General features: G+C 28.6%; 4 protein-coding genes across 4 annotated transcripts; 3 read left to right on the top strand and 1 right to left on the bottom strand.

Annotated features, from left to right (window-relative positions):
- Nucleotides 1-2227: 2227 nt before the first annotated feature.
- On the bottom strand, nucleotides 2228-2993 carry LOC140842105 (uncharacterized). The gene is made up of 2 exons (XM_073209918.1): nucleotides 2723-2993; nucleotides 2228-2523 (listed from the first exon to the last, which is right to left on the bottom strand). The coding sequence occupies exons 1-2, from the start codon at nucleotides 2991-2993 to the stop codon at nucleotides 2228-2230; spliced, it is 567 nt and encodes a 188-aa protein (XP_073066019.1).
- Nucleotides 2994-3560: 567 nt separating this feature from the next.
- On the top strand, nucleotides 3561-4322 carry LOC140842104 (uncharacterized). Its single transcript, XM_073209917.1, has one exon. The coding sequence runs from the start codon at nucleotides 3561-3563 to the stop codon at nucleotides 4320-4322; it is 762 nt and encodes a 253-aa protein (XP_073066018.1).
- A 15-nt stretch (nucleotides 4323-4337) lies between these two features.
- LOC140842103 (uncharacterized) lies at nucleotides 4338-4835 on the top strand. Its single transcript, XM_073209916.1, has one exon. It carries the CDS (start codon nucleotides 4338-4340, stop codon nucleotides 4833-4835), a length of 498 nt encoding a protein of 165 aa, XP_073066017.1.
- Nucleotides 4836-11171: 6336 nt separating this feature from the next.
- LOC140841016 (uncharacterized) lies at nucleotides 11172-13236 on the top strand. Its single transcript, XM_073208177.1, has 5 exons — nucleotides 11172-11542; nucleotides 11646-11698; nucleotides 11787-11951; nucleotides 12639-12740; nucleotides 12941-13236. Exons 1-5 carry the CDS (start codon nucleotides 11320-11322, stop codon nucleotides 13076-13078), a joined length of 681 nt encoding a protein of 226 aa, XP_073064278.1. The 5' UTR covers nucleotides 11172-11319; the 3' UTR covers nucleotides 13079-13236.
- Nucleotides 13237-14765: the final 1529 nt, after the last annotated feature.

The following is a 14765-nucleotide window of genomic DNA, read 5'->3' as shown; positions in this document are numbered from 1 at the left end:
TAAATTTCAGATTTTGTTATTTGCTTAATTCTCATGCATACTTAATTATCATAGGAGGGAAAGTGAGTCTAATGTGAGACCGTCTCACGAATTTTAATCTGTGAAACGGGTCAACCCTATGGATATTCAAAAAAAAAAGTAACACTCTTAGCATAAAAAGTAATATTTTTTATAGATGATCCAAATAAGATATCCGTCTCACAAATATCCGTGAGACCGTCTCACACAAATTTTTACCTAAAATGGAATGCTTTGGATGTTAATGAATCGATTTCCTTTTCCTACTATTTTCACTTCACAAAAATATGTTTATTGTGCTACTAATAACGTGAATTTGCCTCTCATATTGATTTAATATTTTAGAAATAATTTATATAATAATATTGTAGTTGTGTAAGTGAAAAACACAAAAAAAATATAAATAATTGTGGTGAATATAACACAATAAAATTTATATAAAAATATAAATTTTATATACAAACACGTGAAAAATATTATAATTAATATTTTACTGACAGGGTTGACTTCAGTTTAAAAAATATAAATGATTGCTGAAAATTAAAATTAATGATATAAATTAGAATAAACTTGTTGTGAATAATGAGGTTGAAAGGACAAATAAGGCAATTAAAAAAAACACAAAAGAGTTAAATAAATTTAAGATGTGGATGAAATCTTTAAATTTTAAATAATTAATAAACGTAATTTGATTAAATGATATTCAGTTCAATAATTATAGATTAAAAAAATTGATAGCTTGCACATACTGTTTCGTGTGGCGCACGTTAGAAATCTTCCTGATCACAAATTTGTATTATGAAAACTATTTTGGGACGATTTTTTACAGTCAATTTGTATAAGGAATATTTTATTTGAGTCATATATATAAAAAATATTATTTTTTATATAAAAAATACTGATTATTATTGTAAATATATGCATGATTGGCTCGTTTCACGGATAAAAATCCGTAAAACCGTATCAGAAGATAACTATTATTGGTAATATATCTTAATTTATATTATGTACATATAATTTAGGCAGTTTTCATATATTTTTATATGTTCAAATTTGCTATGTTAAAATTCTGCACTATTATACAGTGAAGAACTTTATGATAATTCTTTCAAGTTTTTTTTAATAATTAATTGGTCTTTATGATAATTCTTTCAAGTTTTTTTTAATAATTAATTGGTATACTATATATATATATATATATATATATATATATATGTTGCTTGGGAAGCTATTATTTGTATTAATTGAATATCATACATGTGATATATTTTCAATAACATATATCATAAATTTTAAGGAAAAGTTTTCAGAATTGTTATCTAAGTTCACTAACTTTGTCTATTTTGAGTTTTATTCAATTAATTTATAAAAATTTGGCTTTGAGGTAACTTTGAATGTTTTTAGCTTTCAGTCTAATTTTTCGAAATACTCACATGACATCAGAAAATATTGATGTAGTATCGAAAATTGTTGACTTGTATCAACAATTGAATCAAAATAGTTAAAAATTAAAAGTTAATATAACAAACCAAAATTTGAAAATTTAGTTTATCAAAACCCAAAATTAGACAAACAGTGAACCAAAAAATTTATGTATTTTCATTATTTTCATTTTGTTTTAAAGAAACACGATATTAATTTCATGAGGGTCTATTTCCTCTTTCCGTCAGCACGTTATTTTCCCCTTCACATGCTAACCAAATCAATAATATGTCGATCATCTTGAGACAGTTGCGTGCACTATCATAGCTTTAATAATTTGAAGGTGGCTGTCCTTTTTCACCTTTTATATTTTCCAGTGTTTGTATATTAAAAAAAATTATATTTTTTTCCTATCACAGATTAAATTAATAATACGTTAAAATGATATAAATTACGAACAAAAAACAACAAAAATTACGAAATAATAAACAAACTACGACAACTAACAAACCATAAAATTACGAAACATAAAAAAAATTACGTCAAAAAAAGATTTTTAGTAATGCGGTAAACCAGACCCCGATCCTCCAATATCTCCAAAATAAGATCTGAAGTTGTCATTTTCTCGACGTTCATCTTCAAGTCTTTTTTGCAATATTTTTTGTTGCTGAGCTTTAGTGTACTCACGCAGAGTTGGATCAGTAATTTTGCTCAAATCTTTGTATAAAATTCTTTCATCCATTTTTCTTTCTTCTTGTTCAAGTCTAATCTTTTGAAGATCGTAGTTTTATTGTCTTTCGGCAGTTCCTTGTTTCAAAACATTCAATAACTCACGATGTTGTTCTTCCATTGTACGTTGAATTTGAGATATGTCTTCATCTCTTTTCTTTTTTGATTTGGCTTTTTTCACTCCAATTGGTCTTTCAGAACTGTCACCGATATTGTCATCACTCAAATTTATAGGAAATGTAGAGAACATAGGTGAACCTGATTGGGGCGATTCTTCTAGTGGAGTATCAGATTGTGATGTATCTAGATAAGTAGCACGCGTCTTAGATTTCTTGGTTGGATGGATTTTGTCTCCTGCAATTTTTTCACAATCTTAACAATATTCAACACATGATCGAATGGAAATGCTTTGTTATCTTTACTCTCTTACGCATACAGTATTTTTTCACGATTCATCTACATCAAAGTATACAAAATTAATTATAAAATGTTGATTATTAATAACTTGTAATTTTTAAAAATACATAACTCACAATATCTTGTTCTGATGCACCATTCGGATTGAGATTTTCAATTTGACGAACACATCCTCTCAAATGTGCAACAGAAGTGAGTATGCTTCCAATGCGTTTCTCAATTGATCTTTGAGGACGAGGATGTAAATCACTTATTCTTTCTTTGTTGTACTTCTCTGCAACCCGAGACCAAAGCTGACCTCTCGATTGATTTATACCTATTATAGGATCCTGCGAAATATCAAAATAAATATGACATAAGAACTTATCTTCATCAATAGTGTAGTTCTTTCTTGAACTTTCGTCCATCATTCTCAAAATAATATGATTGTATTTGTGTTGGATATGTTTCTAAATAGATATAGACTTATTTATAATATTTCGGAATTATCCTTAGAAATATGAAAAAGAAACGGTATCCTTTGGATGAGATTTCAATAAATCTCATCCATTGAGATCTCATCCAAGAAAATCTTATCATTTTTTATATATTATTCTTTTATATATATATATAAATATATATATATATATATATATATATATATATATATATATATATATATATATTATTTAGATGATACTATGACATTGATAAATTAAAATAAAATAGATGATACTAAAAATATTATCCTTACAGAAGTATGCATCCATACAAAAATATTATACTATACATGTACGTATCATAAATTTAAATGATACTATGCCATTGATAAAATAAAATAAATCATACTAAAAATAAATTAAAATAAAAGCTTATCCTTACAAATGTAGATTCTTGTAGATAAGAAATCTCATCTATATTATCCTTACAAACTTTATATAAAGTAGTAACAATTACATCTTCATCATAACACAATTCACAACACCACCAAAAAAATGAATTCTTCTTCAGGTTCGTCTTCATTGTCTGATAATGAAGATGACATAACTAATTATTTGGTTAACGATGCTAAAGCCATTGATGAAGAAATTCAAGAAGCAATTGTTACTCATATTCATACACGGAATATGATGATGCACACCTATATCAATCAACACCTTAACGAAGGCACGAGAAGAGGATCAATTCCAGGTCATGTTATAATCCGACGCGATAGAGAAATTGCGGATCGTAATTTGTTCAACGACTATTTTTCTGAAAATCCAAGATTTCATGAAGGTTTGTTTCGACGCCGATTTCGAATGTCCCGTAATCTATTCCTTCATATCATCGATGCTGTCAAGAATCATGATAGCTACTTTATACAACAGAGTGATGGGTTGGGACGACTTGGGCTATCAACTAATCAAAAAACAACAGCTGCAATTCGTTTATTAGCATACGCCTTACCTGCAGATGCGGCCGATGAATACATCAAAATAGTAGAGTCAATTGCGATTAAATGCTTACAACACTTTTGCCGAGCAGTTGTTGAAGTTTTCGCAAACCAGTACTTACGATCTCCAAATGCCAATGACGTTGCTCGACTATTACATATTGGTAAACAACGGAGCTTCCCGGGAATGTTGGGAAGTCTCGATTGTATGCATTGGAAATGGAAAAATTGTTCTACTGCTTGGGCTGGACAATATACAGGCCGTAGCGGGTCTCCAACAATTATTTTAGAAGCAGTGGCCGATTATGATCTTTGGATATGACACACATATTTTGGTATGCCTGGTTCTAATAATGACATAAATGTTTTGGAGGCATCCACCTTGTTTACCAATTTGGCTCAAGGCATTGCTCCTCCTGCACATTACACTATTTGTGGAAAAGAATATCATACTGACTATTACTTAGCCGATGGTATCTACCCAAAATGGGCAACCATTGTGCAAACTATCCGCGACCCACTTGGGCCGAAAAAGAAATATTTTGCTATGAAACAAGAGTCATGTAGAAAAGATGTGGAGCGTGCATTTGGTGTTCTTCAATCTCGATTTGCGATTGTGGCAGCTCCAGCACGGTCTTGGCGTAAAAATGATTTACATTACATTATGAAAGCTTGCACTATCATGCACAACATGATTATTGAAGATGAACGTGACCTTAGTGCACCAATTCAAGATGCAATGGAAGCACTTGTTCCAAACATTGAAATGATGGTCAATGACGAAAATACAAGATTTCAAGAATTTCTCGCTCGTTATAAAAAAAATGAAAAATAGAGATGCTTACTATGAATTACGAAATACATTAATTGAGCATTTATGGGAACAATATAGTAATTCGAATATTTAATATTGTATTTTTGTTGTATTATTAATTTAATATCAAATGAACGTGTTTTTTCAATGATATTTTGATTTTATTAAAATATAGTTTGTATTAAATAATTGTACGTAAATCAAATAATTATTTTGTTAATATGAAATTATTACTTCAAATATTAATATTTAAATATATAAATTGTACTATTTAATTATCATTATATTATCAAATTATAAATAATTAACATAAAACAGAAATATTAATATTGAAAAAAAAAATATTCTTGAAATATTATATTGTAGTGTAAAATATAGTGCAATGTAGTTGGAGATGATTTTAGTGTAACACCAATGTAGTGCAGAATATAGTGCAGTGGATTGGAGATGACCTAAGTTGAGATCCATAAGAATTATCATATATAAAAGTGAATATTCATTCGTTAGATAGGTAACATATTGACATGTGTAGTATTTGGCGCAAATATACTAATTATATGACTCAACGTTTGTCGTTTTATTAAAAATTATAACTGGTGATAACGGTCAAATTCGAATCTTTTAAACTGAACAACAGTTCAAACGCACCTATCCAGTATATGCAATAAATAGTCTAAGGCATAGTTTGGTACATGAGATAAGGGAGTGATTGATAAATAATCCTCCTTATCCCATGTTTGGTATTTTTTTAAAAAGCCAATGATAATATCATGGGACCTTGATAAATAATTTTTTAGAAGGATAAAATGTCCCTTCAATTAGGTGTGATAATTTTAATTTAATGATAAAATACACTACAAATGACTTAATTGTCCTCAATTTATAAATGATTTTTATAAATCTATGCTAGTAGGTAAAATTAAAATCAAATAAATATTTTTATTTATTTATATATATTATATAATATGATAATTATATAAATGAATTCGAGATAATTATATAAATAATTTTTATAAATATCAATAAAATTATTAGTATCACTCGATTAACCTTAAAAATTGATATTTGACTTGACTCACAAAATCAACGGTACAATTATCATATTATATAATATATAAAATTATGTAAAAATAAATAAATCATGCACGCACTATCGGTGTATGAACAGATAAAAAATATGAACTCAAGCAACAACTTTGAAATTATAAAATTTATTATAGTAAGATTAATTTTGTCATTACAATCTAATATATAAATTTATTCACTCTTATTAAAATCATACCAAATATTATAATATCATATATCTTATTTATCCTTAACTTATATTTATATTATATATAACATGTTTATCCTATCATGTGTACCAAACAATGCCTAATAAACTAGTCAGGGAATCAAAACGCACACTAATTAATGTGACACGTTTCAAACGAACATTAATTTTTGCCAATCAAAACTAAACTATTAATCGCTTCATAAATAATCATTCTATTATTCCAACAATTCAAACGAGCAAAACAGAGTCGTTAGATTGTATCTCTTTTATTCATTCATAAATACTATGGATAAATTAAAGGTTTAGATGAGCTAAGGATGAAAACATATAATACTTCGAGGCTTCAAAAAGCAAAATTCATTAGAAGTCTATATACCTATAAAAGTGTGGATCACTCATTTGTTTTCCAATTGTGAAAAGACACAAATGTCTTCTTTATTAATATGAATTCAAAAAATCATATAAGGATATATATGTAAAATTGTAACAAATGCTAATAAATTGTCATTACAACATACATTGATTGTAATAATTTATACCATTTCAATAATAAAATGTAACTCCTATATTAAATTTATCAAATAATTGATCTTTATACTACATTTAAATGTTTTATTCTTTTAATTTTCTCTATACATTTTTTTAATGATTTTATTATAATTTTGTAATTATATTTTAGTGCAATTTTTAATTAAATAATAAATAAATTATAGTATTATAAGAAGATATATAAAAAAATTTATCTACATGTCCAATAGTAGAATAACATGATAAATATAAAATAATATGATAATGTGAAGTTTAATATTAACATATTTTATGGATTTTTAAACAAAGAATATAAAAAAATCTTAAAAAAATATATATTTAATTATTATACTAAGTGTAAAAAGAATAACAAAGTTTTTCATTGTAACTTTTCTACTATTCTCATAATTTTTTTGTTGTTAGATTAATTGCATGAAAAATTTTCTACACAATCATTAAATACATGAAGATCATAATAGTGTTTTTTTTTTAAAATAGAAAATTTCAACATAAGAAACTTTGAAAATAATGTTACATAAAAATTGAATTGATATTTGATAATAAAAATATATTATAGAAATAACATTTTCTTGCTACATAATTCTTAGAAAAAATATTAAAAGAATATATTTTTTAATTTTAAAAAATCATTAAAAAATTAAAAGAATATATATTTAACTATTATACCTATAAAAGTGTAAAAAGAATAATAACGTTTTTCATTGTAAATTTTCTATTATTTCATCTTTATACTAATTTTAAATATTTTGTTCTTTTAATTTTCTTTCTACATGTTATTTTATGATTTTAATGCAATTTTGTAATTATATTTTAGTGTAGTTTCTAATTAAGTAATAAATCATAGTATCACAAGAAAATGAAAGAAAATCTTTCAACCGCCTAAAAACGATTGAAGACAAATTTTAATAGCATATATTTTTAAAAGAGTTTATTCACCCCATCTAATATATAATTGTAATTGATAGCTTGATGAAAAATATGAATTATATACTTTAAAAAAAATTATTTATGAACTAATGTGTATGAAAATTAATTTATCTATGATATATAATTCTAAAGCAAAAGGTAAAAAAATTCTGTATGAAGTTAAATAATATTTAAATTGAATATTATAGATTATATTTTGTAATCAATATTATTATTTAATTAGTTTGATAATATTTTGATGAGTTAGTCACAAATATTTTAAATTGATAATTATTTGTCCTTAGTGTGCTTCACTTATATAAGTTATTATTTATGTATCTATAAAATCCATAATTTGGTTGATTTTTAGGTTATTATAACTTATACGTGATGCTTAGATATATATTTTCAAAATTTGTTTCAGTTCAGTTCGTTCTATATATTATGTTCATTATAATTTATTATATAACATAAAATCAATTGCTTGAATTTTAATTTGAAAAACAATTTTGAAAGTAAGGTATATAAGTTCTTAATTAATTTATTCGTCTAATATGACAAAAGACTAATCCAATATGTTAAGACTCATAAGAACTTTTCTCAGAAAATAGAGAGGTTTCATTGTTCGGCTTACAGCAAGAAACGAGCTTCCAAAATTGTATCCAAAGGAAGAAAAGGAACTATTTATACTAAACTAAATATAGAAAAAATGTGTTTGACTAAAAGCGTGTTTTGTGAATCTTATTCTACCAACACAATATAAATAAAAAAATGATTCAAAATAATTTTTTAAAAAAATAAATTTTAATTTTTATTAAATAATTAATATTCACGTGCATCGCACGTGCTTCTTGCTAGTAACAATAAATGAGTGAATAAGAAAGTGTTTGAAGAAGGAGAAGTAATGTAGAAAATGATATTTCCTTTGAGATCAAAAGATAGAGAATTTGGTAAATGGTCACCCAATTGAGAATGTATGTTTAATTTCATCAAGTTTTAGATGAGAACATGTATTGGTTGGCGAGCCTTGAGGGAGAGCCACCAAAAAAGTGCATCAACAGCAAATACTTGAAGTATTATTATCCAAGTAGTTGGGTAAGAATGTAGAAGTTAGATGGTTCGTGAAATTTGAATTGGTAAGTGTGAAAAGATCTGAGATGATTTAACTATTGGTCAGTACTGCATGAAGTAGGTTATGCAACCACTTTTGGTGGTTTTGTGTTCTTTTGTTTACAAACAATTGATGTGTATGAAGAAGTTTTGTAAGGACATCTAGAATAGTCTTGTAAGTTATTTCATACAAATCTTATTTATAAATGATGGCAGATCACTTGTGAATAAATAAAAATTATTTTTCATGGAATTTTCTAATGTTACTATAAATTGGAAGAACATATTTGTGGATCTGTTGGTTTTATTGGTCAAATTAGCGATAAAAGATGTGTCGGTCCATTGAAGCCGTGAAACATGAGTGACCATTTTTTAATAGCGTTGTGTGACTGATGGATTATCAAAAAAATTACGTGGTTTGTTTTCACAGAAGATCTTTTGTCAATGTTTATGCAAAACAAGCTCGGCCGTTTTTACAAAAAGTTAGGTAGAGTTTCCCTTCAAAATGGTACATCACATAGCCTCAAGCACATCAGAAAAAATGAAATAACGGAAACACAAGTCAAAAGAGATTTCATAACAAAGCAGATCTAATGGTCGCTACATTTCATTCTTATGAACAATATGTTTATACAAGAATAACAAATGAAATCTAGCACCATCTAAAATCTAATCTAAAGGCTAGTTTGCTAGCCGCATTCCCTATCAAAAAATCATCAAAAGAAGTTTGAGACTAGAAAGGAAAACAAAATATTGTATATTAGCACAACTAATATTCCTAGTTATGTTTTTAATTTCTCTAATTATATCTAGCATTACATGGGTATATGCTTAGCCACTGATAAAAGTTCCATTTAAGATTGATCTTTTTCTTTGAAATTGGCCAGTGATATTCATAGGAGACAAGCTTATTAATTTTCATTGTCAATAAAGATACTTTTTTTTTTTTTTCTGCATTGGCATTTGAAACTCTCAAATCATCGTCTTTATTCAATTGGTCATTCCTACAAAATAAATGAGAACCGGATGAAAAATCAAGGGAATGGCAACACAAAGGCTCAAATAATAGTGAAGCATACAAAGTAAAAATGAGGCATCCACAAGGTAAAATGTGATGTACAGAAAGTTCCAAGCACATGAGCAAAAAGAGATGTAAATATGCAAATGATAAAGTGAAAATTACAAAGAAATGCATAGCGAAGAATCAAGAAGAGTCCCTTGTGCATATGTTGAAAAAGGAAAGTTTCAAATCAAGCAAAGAAAGCACACAAGCTCAAGAGAATCATATATGAAGTTCAAATCAATGGAATATAAAGTCAAGCAGAAATTCAAGTAATTGGAATATAACGAGCCCCACGAATAGAATATTGCACAACATAGTATCAAGTTTCAAAGTCATTATATCTATGATAATACGGAGTAATTTATAAATTTAGACTCAAAACCTCATTCGCACAAAATCTAAGAACACCTTGAGTGTAAGGGAATGAAGACATGACATATTCTAAAATGTTTTTGTGATAGAGAATTGGAAATCTACCTGCTCCTTGAGATGTCATGGCTTAATTTGGTGCCGATTTGTTTGAATGTTGAATTGTGTCCCCGTAGTAATCCACGTTGTGACGAAAACTGGATAATTGCTCGGAAGAGCTGAACAAAAACTGAAAGAAATCATCAGAAGAAACTCTCAAAAATTTCATCAACAAAACTACAGCAAATGCTCTCTGCAAATTCTAGAAATTTTAATTCATCTTATATTATATATTTTCTATTTTATTTTGTAAAAATGTTATTTCAATTCATGATAGCATAATTAAATTAAATGTTATTTATGAATTCCATCTGAAAATTTCGTCTGAAAATTTCATCAATTTGTGGTTTACCGAGTGAGTTGAAATTAACAATTGAATCGGGAATCACGTCGCTTGATTGTAAAAGTCAGTTTATTCACAATTTTGGCACAATCTTATGTCTGACGCGCCTTCGCAATTTTCCGTGCAAACAATAATATGGTCAATATCTTTGAAATATATATTTTCTCAAAATTTTCTCACATAAAACTTAATCTTAGAGAAAAATTCATGAGTCCATCCATGATATTATATATGATATGTTCCATTCTAAGATTATTTTATTTTAATCTCTAAAATACATTAAGTTTTTACACGTACAATATTTTTGGTGTAAATATTATATTGTACTTATTATATAATTAATGTTGACGAGTCTAGAGCCACTAAATAATAAGTTTATTATAAATAAAAAATACTATGTTCTCTAATTTTAAAAAAAATCACTTTTTATAAATAAAAAGAATCAATTTTTATCTAATAAAAACATAGTTTAGAAAATCTTTATCTCATTTATAACTATCATATATTATTATATTTATATTATAATTATAAAATACTAAATATTTTACATTTACTTGTATTATCTATGATTAACGTAGGCTACAGCCCATCTTTATGAGCCCAATGGGCTTGATTAGGCAAGAAGCTTAATTAAGAAGTTGCCGAATCAGCTAGCTGGCGTCTTCTTCCTCGTCTCCCAAATTCCATTGAAAAGTTCTTCAAAATTCCAAATTGCAGAAGAAAATTTATCAACTTCGATCCAATTGAGCAAGAAAACACACAAATTCAGGAATTTTTCAGTTACCAAAAGATGGAGTATGATTTCAAGACCCGAACATACGATTCGCCAACCCCGTCGTACATCAGGCCATCGTCCGGCCCATCATCGGCCGCCGCCGCTCATCCCATGTACGGTCAACCCGCGTCTCTATATCCCAAGATCGGCGGCGGCTCATCTCAATCTGTCTCCAGTCATGGAGGAGTACCGGGCCGGAACCCCCCGTTTCAGAACGCCCCAGCTCCTCCGACTAGCTGTATTATTTTTTTCCCGTTATTTGAGGATTTATGCTTGAAAATTTTCAGCTTTTTTTTTTGTTTTTTGATGGTATTCGTCCTCTTTTGGTGTTTGATTTGCAGCTGGAATAGGGATTAGGGTTGCTATAAAACCTGAGTATAAAATTACGCCGCCGGTATTTGTTTCTTATTATCTGCTTACTACGATGTATAAGTTTTTACAGAGTGATGAATTTGAATTTCTATTGGTTTATAATTTTGTAGCCTCCGTTGTTGCCTCAGCTTGGGGAGATCCCTCGAAGCAATTTCCACTTTGATTTCGAATTTGAGAGAAATGTTATAGCGGAAGCAATGAAGGAAAACCCTAATTGGAGCAGACTTGGGTTGGAAAATTTTACGAGCAAACCGACCGAAGCACCATCCTCACATGTAAGTTTTGCTTTTTGAGTTCATTTCAGCAGATGGATCGTCAAATTGCTCAGTAGTGTTATTTTTGTCCGGTTTTATGTATAGGTGATGAAGTATTATTTTATACTTTTGCTTATTCCAAATTTGATGCTATATAATGTGTGTGTGTGCAAAGTTGAGAATTTGTCATATTTTAAATTGGGAAATTTGTTGTTGAGTTCAATGAGTTTTGAGAAGTAATTGTGGCAAAGCCTTCCAACCAAACACTTCATTTTCACATCTGAAGAATAACGCTGCATGATTTTTGGTAAAAGATTTGACATACTTGTTTTATACTTTGTTCTATCTTTTTTCTTCAACGTATTAGGATCCTTGAATATGACGGCCACCAATTCTCATCGAATGTGTAGTATATCTTGTTGTCAGGCTTTCAGCTTTTTCTTTGGTAGATGAGGGTTCCCTTGCTAGTGAATAATTTAGTGATGCACCCATCTTTTCATGTATTTTTAGCGCTCAAATGTCATGCATAGCTGACTCAGGTTGATCATGTGTTAGACAAAGCCTAACTTGTACCTGATGTCTTTAGCTTACTACTACTTTTAGTTCAACTGGTAAGATTTTAGTTTATTACATTATGAATTATCGTTGATCATCTTGGCTTGTGGTGAAGCGATATCTTATTGTGCCATACAATTGGATTTCATGCAGGGTTTATCTGCAGATCCCATAGTGAGCAAATATATAGCAGCGGGTCTTAGCAGAGAGGCTGTGCCCCTTGCAGTCGCAAATTACGGAGACAATGCTGCAAAGGTAATATATTCTAAGATTTCTTATCCTGTTTCCCTCAAAACTATGGCTTGGATTCAAATTATTCCCTGATACATGTTTGTAAAATGAAGAACTGTGTTAGGAATGAATAGTACAGAAGTATGTGGCTGTGTTAGCATTACTTCTTCAGAAAAAAACTGGAACGGCTGTGCTTGTAATTGATGGCAGTTGTTTTTCCTCAGGTTAAGGAATTCACAAATGGATTCACTCTACTGCGAGAGATGGGATTCTCATCAAACAATGTCGCAGAAGCATTGTTCATGTATGACAACGACACGGACAAAGCATTGGCTCATTTCCTGAACAATAATACATCTTGAAGTAACTACACTTGGACATTATGAATTTGCTTTCAGCTCAAGTTCATTTCGTAGCATAATAAATCTGATTCTTGTACTCGCAAAGTTGATATGTGAAGATACTGTTGTATTGTTTGTTGTATAGAGATTTTGGTGAGTGGTGACCTTTTTGTTTCTTCTTTCTTTTGTTCCATGTTTAGATACTCTTATGTTGTTGCTATCCATTCGTTAATTAAAATTTTGCTACACATTGAGGCATGCCAAGGTGTGGACATTCAATGAGTGAAACTCTGCCTAAGCAAAGCTCAAGGCATGTTAAAAGCTCTGCTCAAATGAGAAGACAGTAAATTTTAAGCGAAATCCAATATAATTGTCTTATCACATTCGCCTATACAATAGTGAATCTTTTGGTTTATTACTATTCCATAAATTGTGTAGTTATTACATTATCATGACTGTTTCTTTTATGGTCTGAATTCAAATTATACTACCTTTTAGTCGCGGCTTATCGGCACAAGAAGGCTTGCCTCTCGAGTTAAGATTGACGCATACAAGTGCCTTATTGTGCATTTCAATAACTATGACAATCACAAGAATTGAACTACAAATGATGAGGAAAAAATCGGCATTTTTTGTTGCGCCTAAACTCCCGAAACTCCTGTTTCACCATTAACTATTTCCCTTGTCATTTAAAACTAGAAATCGACGCTAATATAATTCTACAATATAGCCTATATACATGGAAACTCTTGACATGTTGAAAATACGATCATTAAAATTCCAAGTCCCTTATAGTGCAGAAGTAGCCGACTTAAACAGCAAGATCAAATTTTTAGTGGAAATTTCTGATGGTGGTATTGTAAGGCTAGGCATCAACTGCTATACCAAAACTATACCACAGTAAGTGGTAAACAGAAGGAACAATTCAGGGCCCAAAGAGTTAAAAAACATTTTTTTGTGTAAATAAAAAACTGCAGATTTTTTTTTTGATCCAACTAGACATAAATACGACTATGTTGTTGAGATTTATTCTCTACTCTTAAAATATTTGAATTTTTGAGAGAAAAGGAAAAATTATCACGTATCAATAGTAGTTAGCCATCGAACCTTTTAAATTTCGGGCAGTAAATTTAAAGTTTAATAATAACATTGGGAAATATTTTTTTATCGACTAATTTTTTCAAAAAAATTTGATTTCTCTAGGTTTTCATAAGTTTGTTTTAGTGCATTAATTTTGTTTTTTTTTTGCTCTCGATTATATTTTACCAGAGTACCGGAATGACACGAAAAATGATAACATGACATTAAAAATACAGATGTTATATAAAAAATTGTTGATTTGTCTAATGACATATTAGTAATCAAACCAAAATAGCGTAAGTTAAAATTTTTTCTAATAAAACCAAATTATGAAAAATTAATTAACCAAAATAAAAATTATACATGTTAACGGTAAAAAAAACTATTCTCTCAAATAATATCAATAAAAAAGTTTTTTTTTTTCAAAGAAATAATTTTTTTTTACCTCATAAATATGTATCTCTACCTCTGTCAGAGATTCATGGATACATCCTTTTCTGAAATGTACGGACCTACGTATACTGAGGTGTTATTATTGCTTCGGATTTCGAAGTAATTGGTGAATTTCACCATGTTTTTACCTGTTCAGACAAATTCAATCAACTTTTGTTTTTTTCTCAAAATTTTT

Source organism: Primulina eburnea, chromosome 9 (genome assembly GCF_022965805.1).
Source record: "Primulina eburnea isolate SZY01 chromosome 9, ASM2296580v1, whole genome shotgun sequence".
In the NCBI taxonomy this organism is placed as follows: domain Eukaryota; kingdom Viridiplantae; phylum Streptophyta; class Magnoliopsida; order Lamiales; family Gesneriaceae; genus Primulina; species Primulina eburnea.
This window is presented reverse-complemented; position numbering and strand designations above follow the sequence as displayed.